The sequence below is a fragment of the Lutjanus erythropterus genome, chromosome 8, assembly GCF_056507025.1.
Source record: "Lutjanus erythropterus isolate fLutEry1 chromosome 8, fLutEry1.hap2, whole genome shotgun sequence".
NCBI classification, from domain to species: domain Eukaryota; kingdom Metazoa; phylum Chordata; class Actinopteri; order Lutjaniformes; family Lutjanidae; genus Lutjanus; species Lutjanus erythropterus.
In genome coordinates this window covers 35,069,477-35,092,759 of record NC_139324.1, presented here as the reverse complement: position 1 = coordinate 35,092,759, position 23,283 = coordinate 35,069,477, and the positions used below count along the sequence as shown (strand labels likewise).

The window sequence follows — 23,283 nt, the reverse complement described above, 5'->3', positions numbered from 1 at the left end:
TGTTGTTGGAGATAACTGGACGTTTTTAACCGTCTTATTAGCATTTTTACTAGCGTTAGTCAACTCTCAGCCACTGACTGAGAGTTGGCTAACTTACTAACATGCTGTTTAGTACACTTCAACATGTGACATGTTCAAATCTGAAACAGCGACCCTCCTCGGTTAATCGTCATATAGAACCTGCCCTATATTAAGTAAATGGTTGTAATTGGCTTGACTAGAAGCAAGGCTGGTGGAATTCTGTCTGAATGGAAGGAGGACCAGATGTAACTGCTAAATTAAGTGTAAACATAAGTTTGGCAGATCTGTGTGACTCACTCACTAGTTGACTGGTACTATTAAGGGAAGGGCATGGCACCTTGGCTACTAGCAATTTGTATTCTGTAAGTATGACTGTAATCAGACAGCAACCAAATCGGTCACTTTTAATACCGAAAAAGAAACTGTACACATGGTTTTCTTCTCAACAGACATCAGAGACCTCTGCTTGAGTGTTATGGTTAATTACTTGTTTATGAATCTCTATTACAGAAAAAATACTGTTTTGAAAAATCACAAATGATAAGGTATGACACAAAATTACAACCACAAGCAGTAACCTCATTACGTAAAGCACTTTACACTTGACATTTTAAAAGACACTACATAAAAGAAGGTTAAAGCTGCAGGCATTTTTCTGACAATAAACCACAGATGGGTACCCCTTATATCCTTGGAAAATTGAGAGTTAAACAAGGACTGAACAGGCATGGACACAGTGGGTAGCTTGCGTGTCTATCCTATAATTAGTCTCCACCTTGAATTGAACCGTGTCGTATTTAACAGGTATGGAGAAAAAAAAACGTAACAATGGAGTTGAACAAAGAGGTGGAAGTCGGCCAATTCCGCCTTTGTGGCTCGTAAGAAGAAGACATTTTCAATCAGTCCTTCAGGTACTCTGACAGCACAGCGAGGGAAAAGAGGTTTTGATGCAACATGAAGGTTTTGATCTGCGGATGTTACAGTTCGTTGTCAGCACATCTATATTTTATCATTCCGATACTTTCAGTTTGGCACTCGCTGCTGTTTCCAAAGTTTTGATTCTCAGCCGGACAAGATGATGCTCAGGAGCTGGAGGCACTTAGTGCCAGAACAAAATGGGAATACCCCTTCTGAGTAGCTGACTGACAAAAATACAGGATGTATTGTTTCTGTTGTAACTGAGACATAACTGGAGGTGAAATGAAGACCTGAACACAAAGTTTTTTTTAAGTATTTTTTTCACCTCAGCTTTTCCAAGCATTTTTTGGATTTTTTCATTTTTATTTTTCTTATGATCAATTAAAATGGTGTTTTCATCTCAACTATTTCTAATTAACATGCAGAAAATATATTCACAATATTGATATTAAATGTTGGAGTTAGTTTTGTGATGATGTGCTGAACTGATGACCATTCAATATAAATTCTTTTGGCTAATCAGGGTTCCCACTCATTTCCAGAGATCGTTTTCAAGGACTTTTCAGGGACAAACCAACTAACCGATCAAGGCATCGACTTTTGCCAAAAGTATCTGGTGGCTTTGGAAAGAGCCACATTTAATATATGACACCTTCCCATCAGAAAAGGCCATCTGACAGCAAGGTAAAGCTGTGAAAATATTCTAAATATAGAGAACACTTAAACTGATATAGATTTTAGAAATATGATTTGTTGCTGGCTCTGTTCACAGCAGGACATTGCTTATCTTCCGTGCTGGCACTCCTCTCTGCTGGGGGTGTGCTGACCTCCAAATACTGCTGGTAAGACACTGACTTTGAATAAGTACCTCAAACAACCCCACTTCAAACAATCTAAACAATCTCTTTAATGAACCTGAACTAAACTTAGCGCCCTCAGATTGCAGTGTTATCTGTGTTGGAGAGTTTTGATAGATAACCTAGAATTTTCTCAAACGCCACAAGATTTTCCAGGACATTTTACTTTTTCCTCTTGTTTTCCGTGCGTTTTCCATGACTGGAAGATTGGCTGAATGTTTTCCAGGTTTTCCAGGACGTGTGGGAACCCTGCTAGAGTCAGTGAATTATTTCTGTGGCCATGAGGTGCCACAAACAGGACCGGAATTGATAGGGGAAGATTGAACAGCATAAGGGAAGTTTCCTTAGAGACCTTGGCTCATTATCTGTCTCCAAGTTACAGTATTTCCCATGTGAAAAGAGGGATCTGAACAAAAACAAGGATGTGAATATGAAACAGATCACTGCTACCCGCTACGACCTGTTAAAATCAATATAATTGAACCCATTGATGCAGCACTGGCCATGCATTTTAACCAAGGCATACTAGACAGTAAGACTGAAAGCGAACATCAGGAGCAGAGTTGCCCTTCTTACCCCGTTTATAGGATATGTCTTCCATCCAAGCTCTCCAAGCACAGATGTCGTATCCAGCAGCACAACTGAAATGGGAAATAGAGGAGAGGGGGAATACAACCATTAGCAATCTGTCAACACACAAAAAGTCCTATTTTCACCCTGGAAATTGAAATATCAGTCATAAACGTGTTCATTTAGACATTTCTTGTATTAACAGAAATGACTTTCTCGGATGAATATTTATGAGCGTGGAGGGCGTGTACAGTGGGAGCAACATTTTTGCCACTTGCCACACAATTTGGGGACTGATGGATTGCAGTCAGATTGCTGTCAGCAGTCCATTCCCTCCCCGGCCATCTCTTTCTCTCATTCACAGCTTTGCTTCAATCTCACTCACAACAGTATGCTCTTCTTTTGCCCATGACTGAGACTGTTCTTGAGATATAATCAGGGATAGATCTGTCCACAACCCGTCCTGTGCCATGAGTGTGTGTTTCACACTGCTCAGGCTCAGGGAGGAATGGATTACATGTCACAGGATTATGAAATCAGGATACATGAAATAAATAAATTAATTAATTAAAAAAAAAAAAAAAATCAGATTACAGCTAGATTTAGTAAAAATCTGTCTTATTAGCAGGATATTAAATACATCTTAAATAAAGAATAATATATTACCATATGCATTGCGCACACGTTACAACATTACACAACAACAGCTAATCTGGTAGTTGCTAATTAATTGTTTCTTGAAAAAATGCTTCACCATTATCTTCTCTTTAAATTTGAAAAGATGAACACATCACAGTACAGTGACAGTTCTGCCTTCAGCTGTGAAAGTGCTGCCATCATCGATGAACGCAACACCTAATTTACAGAAACATTCGCGGCCAAGACTAACTGTTACTGCTATCTACACAGACCAATTGCTAATTTTAGCTACACAGAAGAACTGCTTAGTTTAGCTACACAAACCAACCACTGCTGTCAGCTACACAGAACAACTGCTAATGTTAGCTACACAAAACAGGTGCTAACATTAGCTGTAGAGACCAACCGTACCGTTAGCTACACAGATCAAACAATATTGTTAGCTACACAGAACAACTGCTAATGTTAGCTACACAAACCAGCTGCTAATGTTTGTTGTAGAGACAAACCATAATGTCAGCTACACAGAGCAACCGCTAACTTTAGCTCCACAGACCAGCCATAGCATTAGCTACAGAGACCAGCCACTAACGTTAACTACAATGACCAGCTGCTAATGTTAGCTGTAGAGACCAACCGTGCCATTAGCTACACAGATCAAACGATACTGTGAGCTATACAGAACAACCGCTAACTTTAGCTCCACAGGACAACTGAAGCGTTAGCTACAGAAAACACCCACTTACTTTTAGCTACACAGACCAACTACTAAAGGCACACAGACCAACCGCAAACAATAGCTACACAGACAGTCAGTTAGCTAGCTAACCTGTCAATACTACTTCTCAGTTTGCTTGAAATTTAAGTGTACATAGCAAAACATTACTTAACAAAACGTGCATGTTTACTGCTATTTATGTAAACATGCAATCGTATATAGCATGAAGGAATATCTGGACAAACAACTGAACAACAAACATAAAATATTACATTAGGTTAAACAATTTCATTATATTTGTTATTTAGGTTATCCAACAGTAACAGAAAGTAATCAAGTTACAATATTATCAGACGTGGATGAGGTTCCTGGCTAAATCTTTTTACAGGTAATTTGGTAATTGTATCAGAATACATTTTAAAGTAACCCTTCCAATCCTGATTATAGCAAATATTAATTAATATCCTTGTATGGTTTTATATGTAAATTAGACATTTGGTATTGCATTTTTCCAGAGTTTAATATACAAAGATATCAATCTTGGAACAGCATAATAATATCATTGTCAGTTGAATCTAACCTTCCAGGTAGTGTTAAAAAAACAAAGCAATTCCACCCTGCAAAATATTGCCATCCTTGACAATATTTTGTCTCGCTCTCAAGGACAGTAGATTTAATAATTCAGGAGGAACACGTCTCTCCCAGCGACAAGTGATTTACAGTGAAAAGGAGCAGATATCAGCTTCTTGAATTTACCTCCATTGTGAAGCCATCATAACATCACTGAATGAAAAAAAAAATGTTTTTACCTACACTTGTGACAACATTAGGGAATAGACAGTAGACACAGATCCTGTTGCATTCTCAAAAATATAAATATTACATCAAGTCACCTTGTCAAATGTGCCAAACGCACAGTATGTGCAACAATACAGTTATTTCCTAATTATGTGGTGAAAACAATTGGTATTCAAAGCGAGTGCCATAGCTGGCAGAGAAAACAACAACACTTAGACCCGAGAGGCTTGTTTAAAGCCAATCATCTCTCTCACATGCTACGAGTCATCATTGTTGAATCTCATCATCTGCCACCAAAAACTCCATCTTTAAACTTGTCCTTGAGCAGCCGTTGACTTGCATCTTAAATGTTGAGCTGTGAATCCCACACACTTAACACGGGCGCCGATTTCTGACAAATTAAAGTGTATTCTTCTACATGGGTAACAGTTGAGTTTTAAGTGTCAGTCAGTCATGAATGTCCATTTAGAGCTCTGTAAGTGGTCCTCGGGGGGCTCATTATGCCAACACAAATCTCTATCAGTGACAATATTTCCTGAATAAATCTCCATTAACATAATTACTGTGGGAAAGCTAGTTATTACAGCTGAATGTACATCAAAGGAGGTGGTAGTTTCAATGCTGTCATATCATAATTTGCCAATTACAATGTCAAGGCAAAGGAAAGGTGATATTTGTATCAGTGAGTGTACTCTGACAATATCAAGGCAAGCAGAAAGGAAGAAGGGACATTTTTGAGTCTGTCTGTTCCCCAGTTATGAGCCAGTACACCTCTGATGGAGCCTGGTTGACAGAGGCTGTCCGAGCGGCTGCACGCTGAGGTTTTCATTGTGTGCGCATGTATGTGTCTCTCGCAGACAACTAAATGCTCCTCTACCTCCACTCATCTCCCAGGGAGCTGGTATAGGACACGCTGCAGTGGCACGATGTAACACCTGTTTTGGATCGAGCCAAAGCGGCTGCATCGCAACATCCAAGAGTTAAGAAAAACCCATCCAGGATATGGGCGTGTTGTCAGACTCAACAAATACTACACACGCAAAAAAAAATAAAAATAATACAGGTTGATGCTCGCGGCACAGATGTGTTTGTACAGCAAACAAATGTATACAAAACCAGTGACAAGAAAAGAAAAGAAAGTTCTTGCTTATTCTGTGACTTTGTGTCTGTATGGGTGAGATGCTCTGTGGCAAATGTAGTATCTTCTAACATAAGAACTGCAGGATGATGTACAAAACTAGTCAAACTGTAATAGAACATGTCTGTATATGAACTGACATCTTTAGATGGAACAGTCACTGATATATCCCATTGCATTACAAGAGCAGTTATAAAGAATTACATGACACATTACCCATGATTACTTACGAACTGCTTTAGGCAGCGTTAATTTACTTTTTGTAAACTGGGAACAGCAGAATCGACTGTAAAGACAAAATTGACATATTATCACCATTTAAAGGAATAGTTGGGATTATCTGAAGTGGGTTTGTATGAGGTACTATATCTATAGTCAGTGTTTTACCTACAGTAGATGGTGGTTGGCACGCCCTCAGTTTGGGGAAGCAGGTGTAGGAAGCTAAATAAAGTACTTCTGTGGACAGGATCAGCAGTATTTTACCCACCTAAATAAAAACCAGTGTCAGTTTAAGTGTGCACTATATTTAGAATAAATAAGTCAAATATCACCAACCAGACTCCACTGGAAAAAATCAGTACTTTTACTTTGCAGAGTACAAAAGTTGCTGGTCGACCACCGCCACAACTAGTTAGTTTGTTTGCATTATAATATAGTATACACTTGAACTGATAGATTTAGAAGAGCCTTTTTTGTTTTTTATCTAAAACGTGTTTTGTTTCTGACCCTGTGCACAAGGTCTGTGCTTAGCATCCATGCTGGTAGTCAAGTCCTCACTGCTTCTCAAAACTGCGGGAGAGTAAACCGGCGTCTACTGTAAGTAACAGAGAGGCAAAGCCACATTCCTGCTGGTAGACCACCACGTGTCCTGATTTTGGAAAAAACCTGACCCTGGTAGCTCAGGTGGTAGAGCGGGTGTCCCATGTACTGAGGCTGTCAGTCCTCTGCTGTGGCCCTTGTTCATTTCCAGCCTCGCTCTAACCCTTTCCTGTCTATCTTCAGTTGTTGCTATACAAGAAAGAAAAAAAGCCCCTCACTGTAAAAAAAACAAAAAAAGGTTTTTACCTTTTATGAAGGAAACTATGTTTAAAAAACATTAACCAGAGCAAAGTATTTGAAACAATATCTGGAGGGGAACTTAAGTTTAACTTGTTAGCAAAAAGTTGCCTATTTACATATTACATATGCTAATATTAAGCAACATTAGCATTCATTTACAGTCATGTATTCACTCCCCTTGTAACTACTCTTTGGTGTCCACCAGCTCCTCGGGGAAATATCTGGCTCCTTAGTTCTTAAATGCTCCACTACGTTCATCAGCTGGTCACTAACTGTGCCTGTCTGCCGTTTGGTACTGAGCAGGTAAGGCACAGTGAATTTACCAGAGGATTTCCTGCTGGAAACAGCTGCCTGGCGCTGCCAGAAACAGGTTTATGAGATGAAAAAGTGAAAGTAAATGTACTAAAGCGGCCAAAAACCAAAACAAACTGACACTAAAATGTTCTGAGAAAGAAAAATAATAATTATCTGTGAGCTCATCACTAACAGAGCTCCATTTCACATTGATTTATCATTAACAGAACAAATTGATTACTTTTTAAATCTGTTTCATTTAGGTCATATACTGTATGTATTTGTGAATACATGTATCACTCTGATGGCTCTGTGTATGTTTGAATATTGAGTATACAGTAGTATGTTTAATTAAACTTAGACGTTTCATCCTAATTTTTACTACTTAAGCACACAACTGTGTATACTCTGGTCTCATTTCCTCACCAGCCAAAAATCCATTGACATATGCAAGGAGACATAAAAGCAATGAGGTGCTGAGGTCATGTTAATGGAGTGGGAACTCCTAGTGCGCAAAGAGAGAGAGAGACTGTATTCTGAAATATAATGGGTTCTTACTGAAACCTGGATTATAAGTGAGGTTTTCAAAGGGAGAGGAGTTTTTTTTTCTGAACATTTCAAGAAAGCGTTCTAGAAGTGTCATCTGTAAAAAATACATATACGGTACATGACTGACAGCTGGTGAGTGGTAACATCAGACTCACTGAGCAGAAAGGGAGGACGCAGAGACAGACATAGTTTGCAACAAGAGTGAAAGAGAGGAGTGAGTGAGACAAATTCACACAGTATTTGACAGTTTACTGGTCAAAGCTATGGATTTACCAATATTAATGTTGATCAATACCTCTATTGTTTGATTAAGGTTTCTGATTAATTAAACTGATATCTAGCTGCTGCAAATTTAACAATTTCAGGATGCATTTTTCCAAGAATGTTACTGTTTTAAGGTGGACCTCTGAAACAATATTAAAGGGAGAGTTCACACAAAAAATTTAAAATTCAGTCATTATCTACTCACATTCATGCCGATTGAAGGTCAGGTTTAGATTTTTTTTAGTTCACAAAACACTGCTGGAGTTGCAGAATCTCCAAAACAATTGAAGTGAATGGTGACCAATTTTCAAATGGAAAAAAACAACAGAAAAAAAACACATAAAATGCCTCCATATTGCTCGTTTAAACAGCTGATTCCACCAAGCACGGCACGTCTGCACCACGGTTCTGATCCATCCTCCACACGGCTGCAAGCCCCACCAGCAGTGTTTCAGCGGAGCGTTTTGCCCACCTGATTATGTTTACTTGCTCAGATTTTGTTGATTAGGTCATCTTTCCTTTCCTCTTTGTGCTTCGACCATGGATAAGCAGGCTACATGAATGTGAGTCTGCACTAGGTCTTTTATTTTGAAAATCATCTGGATTCTTCCTGTCTTTTCTGTGTCTGACTTCCTGCCAGTTCGATCTGCGCTAATTGATGCAGCATCAGTCAAAAATCATCTCAGTGCATATTTGAAGTGGAGCAGAGTGTAGAGCTGCACCTTGGACACACCGAGGCGCTGCTGGTGGAATCATAAGCATCGTCTAGAATGGCTGCGATCAACTCCTCCTGACATGGCGCAGTTGTTACGCGACACAGCAGCGCCTGTGGAATTTAACCGTAAGTCTCCAAAAGTCATGCCGTCACACCACACACACCCAGTTCAGGCGGTGTGCACGTGCATGTGGCTCCAAGCTAAGGATCTAAAAACATGAAGACATCAAGATGTGGTCAACCTAGGAGACCTGGATTATACCAGACAAGCAGTATGCAGGCATTTTATGTTTTTTGGGGGGTTGTTTGAAAACTGGTCACCAGTCACTTAAGCTATTTGGGAGATTCTGTGACACTGTTTTCTTGTAAAACAGGTGAGTAGATAATGGCAGAATTATCTTTTTTTTGGGTGAACTATCCCTTTAAAGAAGCTACACTACACTTCTGAGAGCATGCTTCAATAAAGTCCAATAAAACTTAATTATTAAGGCAGTCAAGTTAAACCGCTATCCCGCAGGTGTACGTTGTTTTTTAGGAAATAATCTGTACTGTCACAGCCCTGCAAGTGGCACACTACCTGCCAAGTTCTACTTCTCTTTATTCAGAGCAAAATGAAAACACTAAAGACATCAAAGCATGAGCATCAGATGATATTTATCACGAAAGACTTCACCAGAATCTAACCTTTTTAGAACAGAGAATACAAAGCATTTAATCAACCCTGTGTTATATCAATCTGAGATAAAAGTGAGAAAATGAACATTGATTCATATGCAAATATGTCAGATTAGTCTATTGACTGACCATCATGTACATCACAGCAAGGGAAGGCTTCATGCTGATCCTTCAGCATGAAGACTTCTTCCAGTCCCATCCTGTCTGCTGCACTAGCTCAGTTTAATATTTTCCCCCATGTTGGCTGGTTTTGGATCAGTTCCAGCGTCTCTGTGAGACTTTTTTCTGCCCATAATGCCAGGTCTGTGCCATGTCAGAGCCAGTGCCAGGCTGGAGGACGAGCTGGCCATGCAAATGGTGTTAATGGACACCATTAGACTACTGTGGGCAGGTAAGCAGCACAGTCTCTGGAGGACGGCCTAATCACTGAGAGCTGGCCTTGTCGCTCAGCTGCAGCGAGCCGTTTCACACTTCACTTTGCCATAAAAAAAGAACAGCTGATGTACATTAGGAGCCAATGTGGAAAAGTATCAGCGGAGAACACTACACTGTAGGGTCAAAACACATTGTCTAACTTTATAAGAGCTAAGAAAAATTGTGTTTATGGAGAGGTTTTATGAAGTGTTAAAATAAAAAAAAAACAAATGTATGCAGTGTGAAAGCACAGAGGTCATGAAACACTACCCCTAAAGCTGGAAATGCATTACAATTTGAGAAAGTTTCTGGCCTGATTTTGTAGCTGTGCGACTCATTTTTGAGTCAGACAAAATTTCAACTACACTGGGCATACAGGAGGGAGTGAGGGCCAAATTTTGCTCGGCAGTTCTCAGGCTCTTGCACAGTTGAAGCAGAGCTACAAGTCGATACCCCAAAGTTAATGCCCTTTTTCTCGCTGCATCTGTATGAAGTGCCATGGTGACACGAGCCGTCATGTGGACAGAAAACATGGAAAGTAGTCCCATGCTGGACATGCAACACTGTCCACATCTTTCTAGCCACCTGCAGGTCCATATACAGCAGTGCCTCTTTGTTGTAGAAATGATCAAGGTGGCACATTTCTTCCTACTGCACGCAAGAACATTTCTACCTGGAGTGTTCAAACAAATCTTTATTGACTTTTGTCCATAGCCAGAATGGTCTGCAGGGGCTTACATGCACAGTGCGAGCACTCAGGTCACGACTTGGTGATCAGACCACAGGGCTGGGCGATATGGCTTATAAATAATATATCTGCACTACACAATACATATCTAGATATAACATTTACTCAAAAACAACATACCAAATAGTGCAAACATACGATGATCTCATGTCAGGGCTGGGTGGATCAGATATTACAACATTTTTGACCAGAAACCTCAAAAGTGATATTGTGACAGCATTGTGGGGATGATTACTGTATTGATTGATTATTATTACTATTAGTGCTTTCACAAACTATGAGCACAATGAGATTTTTGACAAATAATCATCAGTAATATCAGGATATAATGACTAAGTGGGTAAAAGCAAACAATAGAACAGCAAGAACTGTTTGGTAAATTTAGAAAAAATATATCACTTTACTCTTCTGCCACATCACAATAAAACAAAACCCAAAATCTGACACGATATCTGGTCTTATATCACAATATCAATATAATCCCCTAGCCCGAAGAGTGAGCACATAAATTGTGTGCGTGGGCTTCATATCGCAGATGATTTACTCGTACGGTAGGAGTTGGAATTAAACGACAACATTTCTAAAGTCATACAGTGCGTGCCCAGCTTAACCTCAACCTCTGGCGTGCTGACACTGTTTGGACGTGACATTAAGACAGTTACAGGTGTGACCTCACAACAGCAGCATTGAAAGCACCACCAAACAAAATTAGAAAAAATTACAACTATTTAGTGATTTAAAAACATGACAGACACCAACTTTTTACAATACAAAGTTACATCATCTCCAGATAACAACAGCAGTGTGTGTGTGTGTGTGTGTGTGTGTGTGTGTGTGTGTGTGTGTGCATGCTGGAAAGTGTTTGTATCTGTGTGCACTTATACTTGACTCTGAGTGTGTACTCTGTTTTGGGTAAATGTCTACTGAACAGCGTACCTGCCGGTGTGTACTCTGAAACTGCCTGCGTGTAAATCCATCCATCCTCTCTCTCTCTCTCTCTCTCTCTCTGGTTCTCTCTGAGTGCGTCTCTCTCTATCCCTCCATAGAGTTATCTTTCAGCGCGGCACCCACAGACCCTGCCTGGAGCTGAGGGTCCCTCGGGACTTCCACTGCTCAGATATAAATAGAACATGAGCTGGCCAGCTCATAAATATATGGAGCTCCAGTAGAATGATGACATCTCCTGTCTGGCCTACAACCCTCACAGGCCACACAAACACCTCAAAATAACTACGGCGCTAACAACAGACCCAACGGCGGTCTCATCCACTGTTACTTCATGTAAATTGGATTTGGGAGCAGTTTGAGGATTCAGACAACAGCGATACTGGCTGTCTACATCGTTGCGCTTGTTGAAGTATTGCAACTAAATCTACGAAAAGGAAAAACAAGTGTGACTGCTAAAACTCCAATTATTTGGCTGATTTTGTACAGGATTATTTATCTTATTTAGCCTTCACTGGATTGACTGTGAACAATAAACAACAATATTCTGTGCCGTATTACTTTAGTGCTGTATTATTACTTTTTTTCAATATGATGTGCAATATGACTTCTCAATATCAGGTGCAATATTATTTTTCATTACTTCTTTTAATGTACATTATTACATACAATATAACACATTATTTTCATTATCATGTGCATTACTTTTTATTATTAGAATCATGTAAAATATCATGTTTAATATCAACCAATATTACCTTTATTATTATCATGTGCTATATTGTATTTAATATCATAACATTCATTATCAAGTGCAAAATTACTTTTCATTACTTTGCAGTATCACTGCCAATATTACTTTCAATGTGATTGCCAAGTCCACACTTCAGTTTATTTTAGCTTACTTTTTTTTTTTTACTTCTATTGTTATTCTATTAGGCACTGTTGTTTTACATTTACTCCTCATACACTTTACATTTTATATTTCACTTCATATTCAATAATCTATTGTTTTATTGAGGGATGCACCGATACCAGCATCGGGTATCAGTCCGATACTGTCCTCACATAATCATATTCATAAAACTACTCCAATACTCCACATCCAACACCACATCACGAAAAGTAGCCGCTCGATACAAGTAAACATCTAAAGAACCGCCATGATGCAGAGTTCAAGTTGTTTGCTGATGCTGAACCTCTTCCTTTGGACGTGCCGTCATCATCAGCGAGGGACTCGCTGTCCTCAACATCATCCACTACTGACCACAGTGACTTTGGAAACTGTCTGTAAAATCCCATGTAAGTCCATGTAAAACTGAAATAAATGCACAGAGTGCAGCTGTACACCGAAGCCAGCCGCTGTCCAATAAGTTCCTGCGGGTGTAAACTAGTTGATGTGTCAGCAAATTAATCCGAAGACGAAGAAAAAACACTGCTGCCACCACTCTGTAACCCGCTTTTCTTCATAATAGGCTGCTACAACTTCTCTTTGTGTACTTATTCTTCACCAAAACGTCCTGACAGCACAGGAGACGCAACTGCACTCTTTAGGGTTCACAGCAGGATAACCAAAACTGTTGCAGATATGGCACCACACTCATACCTGTCCCCCCCTAAACAACGGCAGGTAGGAACTAATTAGCTTTTAGACAAGAGGGACATGAAGAAGAAACTTAAATACTACACGTGTAAATATGTAATTAAAATACTAGTTAAAATGCTGTAAATGATAATTAAATAATTATCATATATAACACCTTTTATAATAGTAAACCTTCTGCGATTCTGCAAGTCCATAATAATGTTGTGAAATTATTACACTGAAATATATCATGTAAGAAAATGACCATGTAATGGAAATAAAACATTTTTTAAAAGTTACTGTAAGAACTTTTAATTGCATTATTAAGTACTTGTATCGGCAAGAACACAAATGTAAATACTTAAAAAGTGGTATCGGTGCATATAGTTTTAGTCTATGTTACTATAACTTTGGAGCAATCTCTGGTGCAAGAATTTCCTTTTGGATTAATAAAGTTATATCTCATCTTATCTTTTATGACATGGTACATTATGCTTTTGAGATTAAAGATTCAACGTAAAGATATGTGAGCATGGCATGATAGTAAATCTTTCTAAACCGTGGTTCTAATAGCAACACACTGCTTCCTGTTGTGTTAAAAAAAATAATAACGAAGAATTTTGTTGAATGCCGTAGATTTTCTTTCAATACTGTTGGGGCTGAAAAAGCAAAGCATGCCGACTACCAAACAAAAACAAACCCTTTCAATAAGTAAACTCCACACATTCCTATTCCGGTTAAAAAAAAAAAAAAAAAAAAAAAAATCAGCCTTGTCAAATGACAAAAAACAACATTTGATGAACAGAGACTTGAGAAAATTGATTTTGGTGAGTGTTTCAGTGAGGATTGCACATCGTCATTTAGTGGTGTAAACAAGGTGCTGGGCTCTCAACAGATGAGGGGATGATATGCTGTGAAATGGAAATCTATCCATAGCTGAGGCGACCTGACAGGCATGACAGGATTTTCAACACGTCTCCACACTCCACCAAGATCAAACATCCAACAACATAATAAATGGTAGCAGAGCAAATCCTCAAATGTGGTTGATTAGATCTGATATAGGCTGTAAGTGTTTTTAAATGAGAGATTAGTGAAGGAAATTCTTGCCAATAATATGTGATTTAGCCATTCAGCACAGGGTCAAGCACTGCTGCTATAATGTTGATTATAAGCATGTTGCTGCAGCAGACAGTGCAGCAGCCTGTTTTGCACATATCTCATTTACTAAGACTTGCAGATACTTCACAATATCCCCATAACATTGCTGACCATTTTTCAAAGCATGCCCTGCAGTGCACTTCCTACCTTTTTGTCTTTTTCCCCCGTGACAGCCTCATTTTTATCACGTGGTATTTTCCCAAACTTTCCCAGTTTCCCTGCACACCTACACAGGTGTTTTCACTTGGGCTTTGGGATAATTAGACGTCTGCTCAGGCTGAAGTTGGGTGGAGCTACGCTGAGGTCACCAAAATCTGTGAAACGGCAGGCGAGATGGAAAGCTAACAAACCAGCCGGCCTCACTTCCAGCTCGTCACATACAGATGATTTGTCACCGCCCCTCTGTGACTCCATTCCACGGCTGTAAAAGTTCTGTTGACGAAGTATAAAGAGGGAGTAAGTCTGCACACGGAGGAGGCAGTGGATGAATAGCCCAAACAAACACAGGAGTTTTTACTCAGGAGACTGGGGTTCATGGACCATGTGAAAACAAAACATTATTAAAAGTTATAAGGCACAGAACATTATGTGCATCCAGTGACTTTTGTGTCACAAGTCTCTTCAGTGACACTTAACTAACATGACTTTTGTCTGGCAAGGCTTTTCAATAATGTCATGTGATATACCTGTTGTAACATAGTTCATGTAACCCCAAACATGGTCTTATCCTAAACCTAAACAAGATGTTTTTGCAGGGCTGTAAATAGACAGTAGGGCTCATGGGGCGGAGTGTTAATGTGTTGGACAGAGAACAAGCTGCTGCAAGTGATTTAGATTGATTCCCACCTCAGAAATACAGCAGCGTTCAAAGAAAACCGGACATTGAATTGAAAATGATCCCATTAGCTGAATGCCTTCAAAAAGGCAAACCCATCTCCGTGATGGTTTTCTATTCTGCCTGTTTTGTAAAATAGTCAATGGCGGCCTATAACAAAAGTATATGCTTATTTAACAGAAACCATAAAAACTATAAACATTATTCCTTGTTTCCTTTGGTATTGTTTGTCCTAAACAGTTATGCAATAATGTTTGCTGGGTCATATCTATGTTGATGTTGTTCAATGTCGAGTCTCAGACGACACTCACCTCGCAGCAATGTAGCAGTTCAGCTGGCATCAACATACAAGCTGCTGTCAGCGGTGCATTAAGAACCATGCAGCAGGTAACTTTAGGATACTGTGTGCGTGCCTCATAACTAGCAACTAGCATACATCAGGGTCTGTCATAATAGCGTGCACTGGGGCCCATCGTAACTACTTATCACCACTGAGTTTTGGAGCTTAAACCAAATTGCGTCCATTTTACAGCATTAATCATGTGTAAAAAGGCTTTCTGGCTGCATCAGGCCGCCAAAGGGTACCTCGTGCTTCAGTATCGGACACAGAGGGGCAGCGACGACAGAATGTGACGAGTTGGGATGAGACCACGTTGAAAAAACAAAGCTAAAAAGAACAATGGTGGCAAGTCAGTCGAGTTCAGCCTATGCACATCCATGCTGTCCTCAGAAGAGGCCTAATTAGACAGAGCAAGTGAAAACACCCAGGGTGTGTAGGGCTCTTAACTTAAACAAGTTTCAGGTGTCTGCAGTTGAAATGCAGATAAATGCTTTACAATGAGATCTGTGTGAGCAGCAAGTTTGCTAAGTTGCGTACACCATGTGCACGATATGTCCAATAAATACACAAAATAACCTCACAGGGTGTCAATATTCATACACCTATTTTGTTTATTGAATAGAAAAATACAACCATACACCTGAACACATGTTTACCAAACTAAGATGAGCTTAATATCCATGCTACCGCATTTAAAAACACACTTCACAGCCTTTCCATTGTTTCAAAAATCACCAAGCCTGGTCTGGTTGAAATAAATCTTTAATAGAACTTTTTCACAGCAGCCATATTGAAATGAAATCAAATAGTAGGGTAAACACATGTGTTACCAGTGATAATAATCAAGGTTTCAATTAGTGTAGCAGAGCCTTTCCAGCGAGCTAAAATGCACAGTAGCAGCACCCTGACTCTGTTTGACCTGAATGGAATGGAGCCTTAATTAGTATAATAAATAACACCTGTGTTTACTCTCCTGTTACATGTCAAAATTGCTGCTGTTAAAAAGGTCCAGTCACTGTCTAGTCTGTCGCTGAGCTGCTCATTCTTCTGCAGACCGTTAAATTAGCAAAATAACAGGGGTGTCACGAATTCAATATCGAATCAAAGATCGATTGAAATGAGCTTTAAATGTCAACAATCAACATTTAAATAAGAATTTATTCTTCACTAGATCAAGACTGGATAGTCTAACAATGGTATAGTTGTCAAAAAAACAAACAAACAAACAACACTGAAGTTGAGTTGAATCATGACCTTAAAATTGAAAGTCATATTATTGCGATTTGGAGAAAACTACCAGGACTACATAAAAGTGACAGTCCTGCAAAATAAAATGACAAAAAACAAAATGAAACAAACAACCAAAAAAATTAACCAACGAGGGTACTCAAATGATCATCAATAGCCATTATATTATATTATATTATATTATATTGGTCCAATCGCCCAACCAAATACCAACAATATACTGCATATGTAACTAAGTCAACTTGGAGTTAATAGATCTTTTTCTAACTGCAGAGTAGGGTACAAAGAGGTACTACTAATTAAACTTGTACAGGTAATAATCAATACAATACAATACAAATCTCTCGCTGCTTTCTAACTGGCTAACATGCAACTCACTGTAATGTTCTCTGTGTAAAAGTAAACATTATTTTACACCAAAGCTGTTTCATATAAATGGTATTTTGTGTGAAGCGGATCTTGTTCATGAAGTGGCCATAATGCTCATATCTGAACTCAAGCCCTGAGTAAATGAACAGTCTCCAGCGTTCTCCACAGTTCTCAATCTCTCTAAGTAGGGAACCTCCATGGAAAGACCTTTTATGTAGCAGCATGTGGTCCACTCAACAGTGGTAAGGTAGAAACTGAAATAACTTCCAAAAGACAAAATTACATTTTACATACTTTAATTCTTTTACCAGTTCATATATGCACATGAATGAAGAATATTGCATCTCCAGTGCTTTCAAAATAATGTTTCAGCATGAAACACATACTGAAATTAACTAAGCAATGTTCCTGCTCCTGTGTAGAAAGAATTCACGTGCACACGTGCTTGCAGCACACTGTGGCCTGCGAGTCAAAGGTGCAGAGTTAACATTTTTGTGGCTGCTGCGGGTTGACTGATTGATTGATGTTCACTGACAGCACACTGCTGGTGAATATCTGCTTCGTCTACAGCCGCGATGGTGATCTCGGCGCTCCGTGGGTGGTATCAGCATGAGCAAACGCTTTAATCAGCCCTCCTCATAAATCAATGCAAAGATGTTGCGCTATTTTGATGACGATTTCATAGCTGAACCCTTTTAAGTTTTGGCTTCAAATTTTCAGAGATCAAGCGGCGTCTCGGTGAGGTGCATTTGACCAGCGAAAAATAACATTCACATGTTATGCTTTCATTTGGCTCATCCATTTTACAAGGGTGGATTGCTTTCTGGATTTTTCATGCCTGAATCTCTCAGAAAAAAAAAAAAACAATCTGCACAATGTCAGAAGTATGGAACAAAGACATCGTCTCCCAATTTACTGGGTATTAGCAATCTTCTGCAGAGGAAAAATTCTACAAGGGCTCCAGAAATCAGGTTAGTAAATGAGATTTGTGAATGTTCATTATAATAAATATGGCTACTGCCGACTTCACAGGGGAGGGAAATGGAAAAAAATGAATAAAAGTAAAGATTATGGGAAGAGATCTATTGATGGGGAAAATGGGCTTGTTCAAACCTGGCAGTGAGTGAGTAGAGCTTTGTTAATAACTGTCTGCAATCCCAGTTGGGTTGATGTGAGGGATTGTCTGATATGTTGCTGTGAGAGGAGGCTCACAGGCGAGAGGCAAAAGGTGATTGGTTTTTATTGTTCTCCTAACAGCTGACATCTCGCCCAGTTTTGTTTGTGAAATCCCCCAATCTTCAGACTTCTGTTTGTCTGCGGTCAGAAGCATCAAGCTACACTGAAACACCGCTGGGCGATGGTTTTGTCCCTGGCCTACCTACACACATAACACTGTGTATGCTGTAGCTGAGCAGGAAAAACAATGTGTTTAGGGGTTGACACCTTCCGAAATGCCTTTGTGTGACCAAATCCTCATTGGTCAGACAGTCACTGATGTTACTTTAGTTAGGAAAGAAGCACTTTTAATCCATTGTACTGCAGTTGGGGGGCGGACAAGACGTGCAGGCCCGATTTATTTTATTTTTGATTGACAGTCTGAACATTTACTGGCTCCAAACTTATTGACACCATGTCAAAGTACCAGCACGAATTGCTGCATCGCCCCCAGCCTCAGAGGACGGAAGAGCTGAGAAGATAAAAAGTTAATTTTTGATGGCAGTGTGTCTGTGGATTTTACTTTGCTGGACTGCTTTATCAACTACGGCCGGCCAGTAACAGTTCAAGCTCAATGATGGATCTAAAACATGGCCCGCCTGTCCATTATCTGACATCAAATTTCAAAGCTGGGTAAGTTTTGTCACATTTTACATTGTTTTTATGTTTATTTTGTAGGTTATCCTGTTGAATACTGTGTTAGCATGACTTCAGCTTGTTTGGTGGGTCTGCTTGCCACTAATCCTGACCCTGAGTGACACCCAAGAATTCATAAAATTAGAAAAATTACCATTGGACAATGGTGGAAGAACATATTCCACTTTCTACATTTATTTACAGCATTGGACCTATCATTTAAATAACTGTTCAGGCTCAGAGAGGTCAGAGGTTAAATAATCTAAACAATGAACATAGATTTGTGTGTCATAATTTGCTTTCCTCTCGCATTAATCATCTCATGACCCCTCAGATTTATCTGGTGACCCTTCAAAGAGGACCCGACCCCGAGGTGAGGACAAAACTATTAATGCAGAAATCAAAATGTAGACAATGATAATCTGAGTACTTTTACTTTAGCTGCTTAAAATACTTTAGCTAGTGATACTTCTGTAAAGAAGGAACTTAAAGTTGTTTGCTCGTAACAGAGTATTTTTACGTTATGCTACTGAAGGATGTGACTGCTTGTCCCACCAGCGCATACCTGTCAAACTAACATGACTGGAATTCGTGGATAGCGATTGAGCTCCATGAGTCACCCTCACCCACACACAACAGACAACAGTCGCCCCGTGGAAGTGGGAAGTTCTTCAAGGGTGGAAGTCCTTACCCGCCGAATATCGAACCATCACTGACTGATGATAGTTACATCATAACTGCAACCCAGACAGTGTGGGCGAATGATGCAGTAGCGCTGCACACTCACACAAAATCACTGGTGCGTTCAGGGACAAACCGTGAAGTGCCGCCTTAACCCTATCATGCTCATATCAGCCCATCTGAACTTGCAAAAAAATTTCGTTAGTGTGAGATCTATGTCAGTTGTGTGTGTCTCATATTCAGTGCGGGAGAGTTGACTAATTTTGTAATATTAAGGGACAGTCAACAGGAACTGTGTGAATGTTAAGCCATCTTTGAAGCCAAATAATTAACGAGATGCCGGCAGCTGATTTTTTCATGTTACTTTTTGTGGAAGTTTATACTGCTGCACGAGGTACATTAGCGTTAGCTTTGTCATTATATAGAAGCTGATTCTGTTCTGTGATCTTCGTGGGCGTTATGTGCATTGCTGCTGTATGTAAATTAACATGATAGATAGGCCCTGAAGGTAACAATACAGCAACATATGAAAAAGAGACGGTCAAACTGCAGGAATTCATATGCTTAACAACGCTGTGTAACTTTGACTAGCATCCATGAAAGCTATCAGGTAATAGAGTTGACACAAGACCAGAATTCTAGAGTTTTAAACTTTGATGCAATACTAATATAAAAAAACTATACTTGATACATTTTTCAAAATGGAAAACAACCCCCCCCCCCCCTCTTTTTTATTAAAATGTATACCTTGCACACAGTGCTGGAACAGAAAAAGTCACTAAACGCTGTCCGGTTTTGCTTAACTGTAAGCAGGATAATGAAAAAAAAAAAGGTCTTGAGTGAGCGCTTAGATCATTTTTTTAATATCTTCTGCATTTTTATGCTAAAATTATGGGATATTGTATTGTTTTAAATACGTGGCATTGGAACATTTTTGATACTAAGATATTTTTGACAACCCTGTACAGTGGTGGATTTAGTTCATCTAGAGATAACATGCAGATTTCTTCCTCATCGACAAATCAGTTGGTTAAAGAGTGGGTAGAATAACCAAGATTTTCTTTGTTTGACTACAGTCTTTGTGTTTAGCAGTTTTGCTTGTCATGGTCATGGTGTGGATGAATCACAACATGAATTTGGCAGAGAAGTTGAGACAGACACTTGCATTTATGTCCCTGCACAGTTTAGAGTCTCCTCAAAAACCAGAACTGAATAGTTCCGAGCAGTCGAGCCTGGGAAGCCACCACATACAGCAGGAAATTAATTTGGCAAATACGAAAGTAACACATTGAGAAACTAGCGTGATGTGGCAAGGTGAGAAACATTTATGCCTCGGCACCTAACGAGACACTTTTCTTTGTCATCTGAGTTATTATCAGTTTTTTTATTCGGAGCAGCAGCGCTCGGTGGTAGACGATGACTGCAATTGTGCCGCTGAGGGTCCCAGAGCAGTCAATATGAAAGACTAAAGTACAATAGAAAGCAGACATCAGTTCAATCATTCAATCTGTGGCAGAGAAAAACACAGAGTGAGGCAGTTATGTAGCAGCTGTCTGGGAGAACAGGGAGTAGCATCGCTCTTATTGAACTGAGAGAACAATAAAATATAACCTGGGGGGCAGATCCCGCTGTGTCCTGCACAATCAATAAGACTATTTTAAACCTCACTGATGCTGCAGTTGTGTGTGTGTGCGTGTGTGTGCACATGGCACGAGCCACACACACACACACACACACACACACAAAAAGAGTGTGACCATGACCACACACACGCATACTCATGGATCACATAAAAAGACAGGTGGACTGCAAGCTTGTGCAAAAGGAGGATGCAGGAGTGCATAGAATGACACACAAACCAGATGTGTGCTGGTGTGCAGCACAAAGTGCACAGCTGAGAACCCTTTACTGCATGTGTCTACAATATACTGTAATACCCACAGCACACACACAGACATGCAAGTCTGCACTCACACACGCACACACATTCTCACACTGTCACCCACTTAATGATTCAATCTGTGGCTGCTCTACTGTCTGTCTGTGTGTGTCTGTGTCTGTGTGTGTGTGTGTGTGTGTGTGTGTGTGGAATGTGTAATTAAAGCAGCCTCAGGGTTGTCATTTCAGCAGCTGATTTCCATAAAAACTGTATTTCATTTTATTATCTGATTCAGTGTTTGGATAAAAACTGAGCTGTGGCAATTCACTGAACTCTGCAAGGGAAATAGTAAACTTTAAATCTGGATATAAATTCTGTCAGGGTGCATTTCAGTGCAAATTAAATACTTATTTCAAAATTATTAAGACTAATATAAGTAACGGTACAAAGACACATTTAGGGGACATGAATATGCAGTGATTATATTTCTTATTTAGGAGACGTTTCTCCATATCTTGGGCCACCTTTTTTTTTATTTCCCTAAAATTGCTATAGGCAAAGGCAAAAAAAATGATATCTGACCTTTCAAACTCTCAATTTTTGCACACTTCATGCATGACTGACAGTAGTGAAGGGTCTGTTCTGATGATTAGCTTTAAGTGCCAGCATGTTATGAGTTATTGATTTACTGTAACCACTTATTTGTGAGATCTGTTACTTTATTGGCTCTGACAGCAATAATAGTGCTGTATCCTTCACAATATGGAGAAAAAAAAAATTTAAATGGGGGAATAAGTGCTGCTCCTTAAACCAGGATGGGTTAAATGCAGAGACTGAATCTGATTGTATAATTACAGTTTATATGGTTGTATATGTCACAATAAAGTTAAAAAGTGGAAACGCATTGCAATAGTAAAAGGATAAATTTGCAGCATTTAGGCTCAACAAATTCAGGTGTCTCTGGAGTGGATCATTAAACTCACCTTGGTTGCAATGGCTGAAGCCAGTGAGGACAATTCCAAGAAAGAGTGAAACGAGGAAAAATCTCTTTCCAAAACTCATGTCTGCTGCAACATCTAGAGCTTTATCTGAGGTACTTATAGCCGAGAGGTAACGTGGTGAGAGAAAAGCGCACACAGAGTACCGATCCACCGCTCCCGGTCCTTACATTCGGTCCCAGTTGGAGAGAACTGCCGGGTGACGGAGCAAGAGGACATCCATCCCTTCTACCTAGAGGCAGCGGCGGCGGCGACAGCGCGGAACGGAGAGGATTTTGGGGGGGAAAAAAGTCGCAAAAATATTTAAAGTGAAATTTTCAGACCGGGTGAGAAACACCGAGCTCATAAGAACTTTGAAGACGTCCCATGCGCTTCACTCGCCGATATTCAAACGCACGCTAAAATGTCCTTTTCATGTGCGTCTCCGTGGCGCGCAGAGTCGTGACAGACTTTACAGATCCTGTTGTTGGCACAGCAGTGTGTCCGTGTCTCCAGCCCGGTCCGCCGCAGCAGCAGCAGCAGCAGCAGAGAGGGGGACGGAGCACAGAGGACTGATCGGGATGCAGCGGAGGAGAAGCTGAACAGAAGCGGCGGCTGTACAGTGGGAGACTGTGCGCATCTGTGCAGGATGCTCGGCACTAGAGGGGGTTAGCTGACAAGGCAATGGCGTGTGTGTGTGTGTGTGTGTGTGTGTGTGTGTGTGTGTGTGTGTGTGTGTGTGTGTGTGTGTGTTATCTCATTTGTTCAAGTGCAGGGCTTCCCAAATTTTTCCACAAGGACCTCGAAATGGTAAAATAGATCTGCGTGTCCCTGCGTGATGCACGAACCCCATCTTAGAAAACATTCTGTTTGTAGGTGTTATTATGTGAAGCTGAATGTTACCAGGGCTGTAAAATATAAAAGTTTCCTCTGCGTGGTTTAGTGAATTAAATCATAAACTGAAATAAACTTTGATATAAATGAACAATTAGATTTTTTAAAAAGTTGAATAGATGCATTTACTCTTGTTTTAAT

At 39.8% G+C, this 23,283-nt stretch overlaps 1 protein-coding gene across 1 annotated transcript in view; it reads right to left on the bottom strand.

Moving 5' to 3' along the window:
- Positions 1-22,779, bottom strand: part of epha6 (eph receptor A6) — a 263,546-nt gene extending 240,767 nt beyond the window's left edge. Inside the window, exons 1-2 of the mRNA XM_084725380.1 lie at positions 22,255-22,779; positions 2,373-2,437 (exon numbers count right to left, since the gene is read on the bottom strand). Of these exons, the coding sequence (XP_084581506.1) occupies positions 2,373-2,437; positions 22,255-22,333 (144 nt within the window). The 5' untranslated portion in view covers positions 22,334-22,779. The remainder of the gene's footprint in view (positions 1-2,372; positions 2,438-22,254) is intronic.
- Between the last annotated feature and the right edge of the window lie 504 nt (positions 22,780-23,283).